Source organism: Schistocerca gregaria, chromosome 2 (assembly GCF_023897955.1).
Source record: "Schistocerca gregaria isolate iqSchGreg1 chromosome 2, iqSchGreg1.2, whole genome shotgun sequence".
Classification (NCBI taxonomy): Eukaryota; Metazoa; Arthropoda; class Insecta; order Orthoptera; family Acrididae; genus Schistocerca; species Schistocerca gregaria.
In genome coordinates this window covers 631,596,524-631,608,943 of record NC_064921.1, presented here as the reverse complement: position 1 = coordinate 631,608,943, position 12,420 = coordinate 631,596,524, and the positions used below count along the sequence as shown (strand labels likewise).

General features: G+C 43.4%; 1 protein-coding gene across 1 annotated transcript in view; it reads left to right on the top strand.

Moving 5' to 3' along the window:
* Window positions 1-12,420, top strand: part of LOC126335905 (ATP-binding cassette sub-family C member 4-like) — a 221,127-nt gene that overhangs the window by 59,212 nt on the left and 149,495 nt on the right. Inside the window, exon 9 of the mRNA XM_049999378.1 lies at window positions 8,154-8,336. Coding sequence (XP_049855335.1) covers window positions 8,154-8,336 — 183 coding nt within the window. The remainder of the gene's footprint in view (window positions 1-8,153; window positions 8,337-12,420) is intronic.

Genomic DNA, 12,420 nt, shown 5'->3' with positions numbered 1-12,420 from the left:
GTGCTGACATGAGGAAAGTTTCCAACCGATTTCTCAGATGCAAACAGCAGATGACCGGCGTTGCCTGATGAATCGTTATTGTGATGCCTCGTGTAAGGAGGAGAAATGCGTAGCACCACGTTTCCGATTTTGATAAAGGTCGGATTGTAGCCTATCGCGATTGCGGTTTATCGTATCGCGACATTGCTGCTCGCGTTGGTCCAGATCCAATGACTGTTAGCAGAATGTAGAATCGGTGGGTTCAGGGGGGTAGTACGGAACGCCGTGCTGGATTCCAACGGCCTCGTATTACTAGAAGTCGAGATGACAGGCATCTTATTCGCATGGCTGTAACGGATCGTGCATCCACGTCTCGATCCCTGAGTCAACAGATGGGGACGTTTGGAAGACAACAACCATCTGCGCGAACAGTTCGACGACGTTTGCAGCAGCATGGACTATCAGCTCGGAGACCATGGCTGCGGTTACCCTTGACGCTGCATCACAGACAGCAGCGCCTGCGATGGAGTACTCAACGGCGAACCTGGGTGCACGAATGGCAAAACGTCATTTTTTCGGATGAATCCCGGTTCTTTTTACAGCATCATGATGGTCGCATCCGTGTTTGGCGACATCGCGGTGAACGCACATTGGAAGCGTGTATTTGTTATCGCCATACTGGCGTATCACCCGGGGTGATGGTATGGTGTGTCATTGGTTACACGTCTCGGTTACCTCCTGTTCGCATTAACAGCACTTTGAACAATGGACGTTACATTTCAGATGTGTTACGACCCGTGGCTCTACCCTTCATTCGATCCCTGCGAAATCCTACATTTCAGCAGGAAATGCACGACCGCATGTTGCAGGTCCTGTACGGGCCTTTCTGGATACAGAAAATGTTCGACTGCTGCCCTGGCCAGCACATTGTCCAGATGTCTCACCAGCTGAAAACGTCTGGTCAATGGTGGCCGAGCAACTGTCTCGTCACAGTATCACAATACGCCAGGCACTACTTTTGATGAACTGTGGTGTCGTGTTGAAGCTGCATGGGCAGCTGTACCTGTACACGCCATCCGAGGTCTGTTTGACTCAATGCCCAGGCGTATCAAGGCCGTTATTACGGCCACAGGCGGTTGTTTTGGGTACTGATTTCTCAGGATCTATGCACCCAAATTGCGTGAAAATGTAATCGCATGTCAGTCCTAGTATAATATATTTGTCCAATGAATACCCTAATACCCGTTTATCATCTGCAGTTCTTCTTCTTGTAGTAATTGTAATGGCCGATAGTGTAGCTCCAAAGACAAATCTATATAGTTTTTCACATTCGACTTAGAAACTTATCACCTCTGTGAACAGATTTACGTCGAAACCTGTATTTCCACTAACGAATACAGATTTCCGTCATTTAGCAGATTCCAAATCACGCCCTACAATTTACAAAGTCAAACAACGTTTTTCTCATATCTAGACAACCGGCAAACGTGTCTTCCACCTGCTAGACGCACACACCACAATCGCCCTCCTCTCATCAAAAGAAGAAGTCAGATGCGAAGAAGCACTCGACTGAACAATTTACATGATAACAGAATAATGACACAACGCAAACACACATCCATATTCAATCTCGTCAAGTTTCCACTTGATCACGAAAGCTGTCCAACACATACTATGTATTAATTCGCTATTTGGTTGTGTAGACGACTGCACGGTTAAGTCAAATACATTCCCGCATTGCAACAGCCCTCTCCATTCGCCCCCCCCCCCCCCCCCGCCATTAGGGGGAAACTTGACTCATTCCCACCACAGGCCACGCTTAGAGAGAATCATCCTACCAAATCGAACACATATATATTTGATCGCTATACTTGAATGACATTCGACAATGAGGTAGGTATCCGAAATACATGCTGCTTACAGCTCTGGAAATAGAAATATCTGTACCATTCTTTTCACTTGACATACTCTTCCCTTTGCTGTCACAGTATTCCATGTCAAATGCAAGCCATCCTTACCACTGGACATAGTCAACTCCTTTACACATCTCAGAACACAAACACATACTTTATAAACCAGATGCTCCTAATTTAGAAAATTATTCTGCTAAGGAACATGTTATGGAATCGGTATTTTCAACCCCCTCAAGGCACCACAGCTAGATATTTATCCATTGTTTGTAAAGCATTCTCTCTCTATGAGATGTCAGAGGGTCGGTGATATATCAAGTGGGACATAGGCGATGCTTGATTGAGAAGGATCACAAACAGTGGATGATGTGCTGATTGAGGTTGTAAGAAATGTGCAGTCGCTTTTCAGATCTCTAGTGCAATGCTATCCGCTAGAAATGCAGTATCGGATTTTGAATCAAGTTCACGCATTCAAGCACATACCTGCATAGGATCCTATGGAGAAGTCCTTTATTACAGCCACTAATGAATTATATTTTTAGCACTTTAATATTTAGAAACGAGTCACCTTTCTCGATCCGATCTGCTACAGTAAAATTCCAACCTCGTTTTATTCATCCCCCATGCAACTGCTGCCATTTCTCCAGCTTTACGCATGTGATCGTTCCAGTTTAAATTGCAACTGAGTAGAAGTTGGGGGAGATACAACTACCACCTTTGGCAGCCCATGTAGAAACTGGCTAAGCTGCGTTACTGCGACAGGACTGTGTTTTGACCATTCGATGGAAACCGGAACTGCAACAAGGACAATGATTTTCTCTAGTATATTGCAGTGGACCCACAAACTACACACAAGTGCTACAGATACGTCTACATTCACATCTATCTTCGTTATTCTGTAACATCCTACAGAGGAATATTACCAACTATAAAAGTTCCACAAACTTCATCTGATAGAGAACTGAATAAGATTTTCACCGCATCTCTTTCCTACCATATATCAAAAACCTAATACTGCGTGCATGCAGGCATCAAGCAGATGTGACTATCCTGTTAAATATACACGTTTTGATCAACTGCACACCTCAGTTTAAAGTTTCATCATCTGTACCACAGGACGATGATCGTATCCAGAGGATTATTCTGTAAGTCGCAAGAGATGTGCCCTGTGACCCTGTATTGTTGTTTGAAACATTGATTTTTCTGCTCTAACATGATTTATACACCATCAAACATTTTTTCTCGCCACGGCTTCGAGGTCTGTGTCAGGTTCTATACTAACATTAACACTGCCTCTTGCAGAAAACTAGACCTCGTTTTGTGACGCGACTGACGTAAGCTGATGACGCGAGTGCCACTACCTAAGATGGCGGGAGAGTGCTGCGCTTCCCTGCCAAGCCCCCTTTGCGACACCATACTAATCCCCCTCAGCAAAATTCATGCACATTTTCCAAGAGGATGGCAAACACATTTGATTGTGTTAGTGGCTCTAATTTTTTAAATAAAAAATTGTGTCCAGAGCTGAATGAATGCATGTAATACAGCTATCAAAACACTGAGAAATGCATATCTGGACCTCTTGTGGTGGTAACACAACATTAATGCTGTAGGTAGATAATAAATTTATACAAATTTAAAGAAATTTATACAAATTTAAAGAAATTTATAAAAATTTAAAGAAATTTATAGAAATTATATTCGAATTAAATGTAAGCTCTTAGAGCCAAATTGAGGAACATTTTCGAGGAGGATGTTGAACGCACTTGGTGTTGGTACTGATTCTAATTGTTTAATAAAGACCTATGTACAGTTCATAGGAAGAAAGTGAGTTAGGTTAGTGGAGGTAGCACAACTGCCCTTACTTTGGCACCATTTTCTTAGGTTAGCAGAGGTAGCCTAATTGACCTATCTTCCCGCCAGAATTCAAACTTCCCGTAAGTTACTACCAAGAGGTGACTTAGGTTAGTGGAGGTTGTCCAACTACCCTATCTTACCGCCATTTTTGATAACAGTACTGGCGTCATCAGCTGACGCCACGTGATGTCACATTCTTGCGTCATGGCCGCCATATTGCATAACGGCCACGTGCTTGTTGCCCCATTAATGTCTTCGTGTGGCAACTTCAAGTTGACCACGGCCAGCTGCACTAAGCCACTGTCTTCTCAGTGCCACATTCTCTTCCCTCTACTGGACTCTGTCGAATTCTCATAGTGTCCTTGCCTTACTGTCAAAGGATTTTGACTCTAGTAGCAGTGCTCGGCTACATGTGATAGAATCGGAAGCTTTTATTACCGGCTACCAGTTAGATCTGCCCTGCTTATCATCCTCTGGTCTAGCGCAGTAAGGTGCATTTTGTCAACAGTGGTACTTAACATTTATTACAACACCTGAAATATTGGTTTCTATGACATTCTGTCAGACATGGGGATCGGAAAAATTTCCTCTCGAAACCTGTGCCACTGTTGCTTATGTCGTGTGGGACACGCTGAACTTGTTATGTCATTACGGAGCGTCGCTGTCTGCGTTCTGATAGGCGCTGAACTTATGGAACTTGTTTCTGCTGCATCTTCGAGAGTCATTTCAAAGGTTCTGCACGTTGTGAAATAGAATTGAAGAAAATAATCCATTTGATCATATAGCGTTACAGGCCTTCGATATAATACCCATTCTTGCTTATGGCAACTTCTCAACTTTTTGGTAACTTTTTATTTCGGATAGGGCACCTTCATTGTTGAGCTCTCTGGTTACTCAGGTCAGTTCACTGAAAGCTCCATAAACTGTATCAAAACATTTCTAAACATTTTCCACATAGTGTGTATTGTGCATTAAACCGGGGACCTAGAAACGACAGAGAGGCTTCGTCCCGCCGTAACCCTCAGCAGTTCACAACCGCACACCAGGACACAGCAGTCCACACAACCCTCCCCCGACCCTGCCCCGTACCGAACCCAGCGTATTCTGTGGTTCGGTCCCTAGTGGACCCCCCACCCTCCCGGGAACGTCTCATACCAGACGAGTATAACCCCAGATGTAGATTAATAATGGTGTACGCGTATGTGGAAATGGTGTTTGCTCAGCAATCGGCGACACAGTGTAACTGAGGCGGAATAAGGGGAACCACCCCGCATTCGCCGCGGCAGATGGAAAACCGCCTTAAAAAACATCCACAGGCTGGATAGCACACCGGACCTCGACACTAATCCGCCGGGCGGATTCGTGCAGGGGATCGGCATGTCTTCCCACTCTGGAAGCAGCGCATGAGACTGTACGGCTAGCCGGATGGGCTTCCATGTAGTTGTTCCTTCAATTTGAAAAAGTAAATGGAAGTCTAATGGGCACATATCACGACTGTATGGTGGTTGGGGAAGTATTTCCCATCCGTATTTGTCGAGCGTTTCACTCACTAGTAGGGCAATATGTGGTCTTGCATTATCATGTAAAATGAGGGCACCAGCTGGAAGAATGTGAAGCATTCTGCAGAAACAGCTTGAAGTACGTACTTGATACAGATGTCCCCTGCGGCACTGTATTTGTAGCTATCACTCCATTCATGTTATACGCGAAGGTTACAATCAGTTTCACCTATGTTTGTAGGCACAGGAATTTTTACGGGCGTGGAGAGTGGGAGCTTTTCCAATGTGGCCGCTGAGACATAAGTTCTGGCTCAAAATCTCGTATTCAGTTTTAATCAAGTGGAAGAATGCTTTTCAGAAAATTTCTCTACTTCGGTTCGATAATGTTGAAGCAATTCCTATGAGACTCTTTTGCGGTCTGCTTTCTGTTTTTCACTCACGTCACACAGAACCCATCTGGAAGCAACTTTTCTCATCTTTAACATTTCAATTATGATTCTGTAAATTGAAGTGGCGGACATTCTGACCTCAAATACAATTCCCCCACATGTTTTACGTCTACCCTCTCGCAAAATGTCGTGAACAATATTCTTGGAGCTTTAATCTGTTGCGACTGATAGCTTTCTGGGTTGAAACGTGAATACCACTATGATACTGTGCAAATGTAAGGATGTAGAGGCTTATCTCACTAGGGGTAAGATAGATACTGCCTACAGGAAAATTGAAGAGACCTTTGGAGAAAAGGGAACCACTTGAATGAATATCAAGAGCTTTGACGAAAACCCAGTTCTAAGCAAAGAAGGGAAAGCAGAAAGGTGGAAGGAGTATATAGAGGGTATACACAAGGGCGATGTACTTGAGGACAATATTATGGAAATAGAAGAGGATGTAGATGAAGATGAAATGGGAGATATGATACTGCGTGAAGAGTTTGACAGAGGACTGAAAGACCTGAGTCGAAACAAGGCCCCGGGAGTAGACAATATTCCAATAGAATTACTGACAGCCTTGGGAGAGCCAGACCTAACAAAACTCTATCATCTGGTGAGCAAGATGTGTGAGACAGACGAAATTCCCTCAGACTTCAAGAAGAATGTAATAATTCAAATCCCAAAGAAAGCAGGTGTTGGCAGATGTGAAAATCACCGAGCTATCAGTTTAATAAGTCACAGCTGCAAAATACTAACGCGAATTCTTTACAGGCGAATGGAAAACCTGATAGAAGGCGATCTCGGGAAGGATCAGTTTGGATTCTGTAGAAATGTTGGAACACGTGAGGCAATACTGACCCTGCGACTTATCTTAGAAGAAAGATTAAGGAAAGGCAAACCCATGTTTCTAGCATTTGTAGACTTAGAGAAAGCTTTTGACAGTGTTGACTGGAATACTCTCTTTCAAATTCTGAAGGTGGCAGGGGTAATCTACAGGGAGCGAAAGGCTATTTGCAATTTGTACAGAAACCAGATGGGAGTCATAAGAGTCGAGGGGCATGAAAGGGAAGCAGTGGTTGGGAAAGGAGTGAGACAGGGTTGTAGCCTCTCCCCAATATTATTCAATCTGTACATTGGGCAAGCAGTAAAGGAAACAAAAGAAAAATTTGGAATAGGAATTCAAATCCATGGAGAAGAAATAAAAACTTTGGGGTTCACCGATGACATCGTAATTCTGTCAGAGACAGCAAAGGGTCTGGTAGGGCAGTTGAACGGAATGGACAGTGTCTTGAAAGGAGGATATAAGATGCATATCAACAAAAGCAAAACGAGGATAATGGAATGTAGTCGAATTAAGTCGGGGGATGCTGAGGGAATTAGATTAGGAAATGAGACACTTAAAGTAGTAAAGGAGTTTTGCTATTTGGGGAGCAAAATGACTAATGATGGTCGAAGTAGAGAGGATATAAAATGTAGACTGGCGATGGCAAGGAAAGCGTTTCTGAAGAAGAAAAATTTGTTAACATCGAGTATAGATTTAAGTGTCAGGAAGTCGTTTCTGAAAGTATTTGTATGGAGTGTAGCCAGGTATGGAAGTGAAACGTGGGCGATAAATAGTTTAGACAAGAAGAGAATAGAAACTTTCGAAATGTGTTGCTACAGAAGAATGCTGAAGATTAGATGGGTAGATCACATTGAGGGATCACCAATTTAGTATTGTAGGGCAGCGTGGAGGGAAAGATCGTAGAGGGTGACCAATAGATGAATACACTAAACAGATTCAGAAGGATGTAGGCTGCAGTAGGTATTGGGAGATGAAGAAGCTTGCACTGGATAGAGTAGCATGGAGAGCTGCATCAAACCAGTCTCAGGACTGAAGACCACAACAACAACAACAACAACAACTGTGCTACGATCCACTGCACCATTTTCCCACACCTCTCTCAAAGAGCTGTAAATTTCCGTTAGGTTCTTTGCACGTAGGAAGTCGAATGTAATTTAGAAACGCTGCTCACTGTGTGTGATCCGACTTGATTCGGTTTCATCTCGCACTTTAAAACAGAATAACTCATGACACAGCTACCATAACAGTCGCACATGCGCAGATACAGGACTTTTGAAATGCCCCTCGTATTTTGCTTAATTTCTTGTAGCCTTTAATTATCCCCGATTAAGATGTATTAACATTTGATAGAGAGCAAGCTTCGTAATGGCAAAAGCGTTTACTTATTGCTGTTGTTACGGAAATCACCACACACCGTTACTTGCAGAGTAAATTTAGCTGGGAAACAACATCTTTCATTCAAGTAAGCACACCTTGTCTGTTTGAAAAGTGCACCGTCTGACAGTCTTTGTCCCGGAGTAATGTGTTAGAAACTAATTTTTTTGCGAGTTGCGTTGCATTTTGACGATTGTGGCAGTCCAGACATAAAAGCCCGATTGCTCTGTTGTGCTACACGGTGTACTACGCTTGTGTGCAGGAGTTCCTTCTGAAGCCAGAGGCGACAGTGGCGAACAGGGCGCAGGGAGCCGCCGCCGGGGAGGTCAGCCTGCGGCACGTGTCGGCCACGTGGGACGGCGACCACCCTGCGCTCTCCGGCATAGACCTCCGCCTCCGCCCGGGGCTGCTGTGCGCCGTCGTGGGGCCTGTCGGCTGCGGGAAGGTAACGCACGTCACTCTGCGCTTTGGGCACGACGAGCGGTATAGACAGCTCACGCTCAGTCACCACGGCATTCTGCCACAACTAACGCGTCAACCTTTTTCTCATTAGCAGAAGTAGGACACAGGTATAATATCCAAACATTTGTAGCGAAGTTTTAATGACGGTACTAGTATACACTAACAATTTTTTTTTATTGGTCATCAGTCTTCTGACTCGTTTGATGCGGCCCTGCACGAATTCCTCTCCTGTGCCAACCTCTTCATCTCAGAGTGGCACTTGCAACCTATGTCCTCAGTTATTTGCTGGATGTATTCCAATCTCTGTCTTCCTCAACAGTTTTTGCTCTCTACAGATCCCTCTAGTACAATGAAAGTCATTCCCTGATGTCTTGACAGATGTCCTCTCCTCCTGTCCCATTTCCTTATCGGTGTTTTCCACATGTTCTTTTCCTGTCCCACTGTGCGCAGAACCTCCTCATTCCATATCTTATCAGTCCACCTAATTCTCAACATTCGTCTGTAGCACCACATCTCAAATGCACCTCTTTTCTTCCGATTTTCCCACAATCCATCTTTCACTACCATACAATGCTGTACTCCAGACGTACATCATCATCATCATCATCATCATCATCATCATCATAATCATCATCATCATAATCATCATCATCATCATTTAAGACTGATTATACCTTTCAGCGTTCAGTCGGGAGCATAGCCCCCTTATAAAATTCCTCCATGATTCCCTATTCAGTGCTAACATTGGTGCCTCTTCTGATGTTAAACCTATTACTTCAAAATCATCCTTAACCGAATCCAGGTACCTTCTCCTTGGTCTGCCCCGACTCCTCCTACCATCTACTGCTGAACCCATGGGTCTCTTGGGTAACCTTGCTTCTCCTATGCGTGTAACATGACCCCACCATCTAAGCCTGTTCGCCCAGTTCCAGACGTACATTCTCAGAAATTTCATCCTCAAATTAAGGCCTATGTTCTATAATAGTAGACTTCTCTTGGCCAGGAATACCCTTTCTGCCTTTGCTAGTCTGCTTTTGAAGACCACCTTGCTCCGTCCGTCATTGGTTATTTTACGGCCTAGGTAGCAGAATTCTTTAACTTTATCTACTTCGTGACCATCGATCCTGATGTTAAGTTTCTCGCTGTTCTCATTTATATTACTTCTCAACACCTTCGTCTTTCTTCTATTTACTCTCAATCCATATTCTGTACTCATTAGATTGTTCATATCATGTAATTCTTCTTCACTTTTTCCCAAGATAGCAGTCATCAGCGAATTTTATCATTGATATCCTTTCCACACATGAACCTTTCCTTTACTTTCATCACTGCTTCCTCGATGTACAGATTAAACAGTAGGGGTGAAAGGCTACATCTTTGTCTAACACCCTTTTTAGTACGAGCACTTCGATCTTGGTCGTCCACTTTTATTATTCCCTCTTGGCTGTTGTATATATTGTATATGACCCGTCTCTCCCTATAGCTTAACCCTACTTTTTTCAGAATTTCTAACATCTTGAACCATTTTATGTTGTCGAACGCTTTTTCCTGGTCGACAAATCCTATGAACGTGTCTTGATTTTTCTTTAGTCTTGCTTTCATTATTAACCGCAACGTCAGAACTGCCTCTCTCGTGCCTTTACTTTTCCTAAAGCCAAACTGATCGTCACCTAGCGCATCCTCAATTTTCTTTACTATTCTTCTGTATATTATTCTTGTAAGCATGTTGGATGCCGAGCTGTTAAGCTGATTGTACGATTATTCTCGCACTTGTCAGCTGTTGCTGTCTTCGGAATTGTGTGGATGATGCTTTTCCGAAAGACAGATGGTATATCGCCAGACTCATAAATTCTACACACCAACTTGAATAGTCGTTTTGTTGCCACTTCCCCCAATGATTTTAGAAATAATGATGGAATGTTATCTGTCTCTTCTGCCTTATTTGACCTTAACTCCTCCAAAGCTCTTGTAAATTCTGATTCTAACACAGGATCCACTATCTCTTCTAAATTGACTCCTGTTTTTCTTCTATCACATCAGACAGATCTTCCCCACTCATAGAGGCTTGCAGTGTATTCTTTTCACCTATGTGCTCTCTCCTCTGCATTTAACAGTGGAATTCTCATTGCACTCTTAATGTTGCCACCGTTGCTTTTAATGTCACCGAAGGTTATTTTGACTTTCCTGGATGCTGAGTCTGTCCTTCCAACAATCATTTCTTTTTCAATGTCTTCCCCTTTTTTCCTGTAGCCATTTTGTCTTAGCTTTCTTGCACTTCCTATTTATTTCATTCCTCAGCTACTTGTATCTCTGTATTCCTGAGTTTCCTTGAAAGTTTTTGTACTTGTTCCTTTCATCAGTCAAATGAAGTATTCCTTCTGTTACCCATGATTTCTTCGCAGTTACCTTCTTAGTACCTATGTTTTCCTTCTCAACTTATGTGATAGCCCTTTTTAGAGATGTCCATTCCTCTTAAAGTGTACTGTCTACTGAACTATTCCTTATTGCTGTATCTACAGCCTTAGAGAACTTCAAGCGTATCTCGTCATTCCTTAGCACTTTCGTGTCCCATTTCTTCGCGTATTGATTCTTCCTGACTAATGTCTTAAACTTCAGCCTACTCTTCATCACTACTATATTGTGATCTGAGTCTATATCTGCTCCTGGATACAGCTTACAACCCAGTATATAATTTCAGAATCTCTGTCTGACCAAGATGTACTATAACTGAAATCTTCCTGTATCACCCGGCATTTTCCAAGTATACCTCCTCCTCTTGTGCTTCTTGAACAGAGTATTCGCTATTACAAGCTGAAACGTGTTACAGAACTCAATTATTCTTTCTCCTCTCTCATTACTTGTCCCAGGCCCATATTCTCCTGTAACCTTTTCTCCTACTACTTCCCCTACAACTGCATTCCAGTCCCCCACGACTATTAGATTTTCGTCCCCCTTTACATACTGTATTACCTTTTCAATATCCTCATACACTTTTTCTATCTCTTCATCTTCAACTTGCGACGTCGGCATGTATACCTGAACTGTCGTTGTCGGTGTTGGTTATCTGTCGATTCTGATAATAACAACCCTTTCACTGAACTGTTCATAGTAACACACTCTCTACACTAAATTCGTATTCATAACGAATCCTACCCCCGTTATACCATTTTCTGCAGCTGTTGATATTACCCCTATACTCATGTGACCAGAAATCCTTGTCTTCTTTCCACTTCACTGACTCCTACTAATTCTAGATTGAGCCTTTGCATTTCCCATTTCAGATTTCCTAGCTTCCCTACAATGTTCAAGCCTCTCATATTCCACACCCGGATTCGTAGAATGTTATCATTTCGTTGATTATTCAATCTTTTTCTCATGGTAACCTCCCCTTTGGCAGTCCTCTCCCGGAATCTTTTGCCAATGGAGAGTTCAGCACGACACTTATTCAGTGTCCTGTGGATGCACTTACGTGTCTTTAATGCAGTTTTTTCCATTTCCTTCTGCATCCTCATTCCGTTGATCATTGCTGATTCTTCCGCCTTCACAGGCAGTTTCCCACCCCCAGGACAAGAGAGTACCCTGAAGCTCTGTCCGCTCCTCCGTCCTCTTTGACATGGTCGTTGGCAGAATGAGAGTGGCTTCTTATACCGGAAGCCTTCGGCCGCGAATGCTGATTCTTAATCAAAATTTAAGCAGCTGCGGGATTTGAGCCGGGGACAGAAGACATTTTGAATATGAATCAAAGACGCTACCGCTAGACCACAGGTAGACTAACACATACATTGTACCAAAGTTGTACCTTAATTTGGTATAAATTATTACTCTTAATCTTCTTTGAATATTGGTGGTGGAAAACTTTCAGGGGCAGTATTTGGCCAGCAAGGGGAGGAACGGCGGTTGCAAAAAGTTCCCCATCGCCAATCTTTGCACCAATGTCTTGAGCTGAACTCCGAACCTCCCCACAGTGACTCGTCAAATGAGTGACACTGACAGTGTTCCATCCACTGGATAGCAGCGTTAGTTCGGCTGCCGCCTTGGTGCTACATGGGAGGTGTTGACCAAGTCCG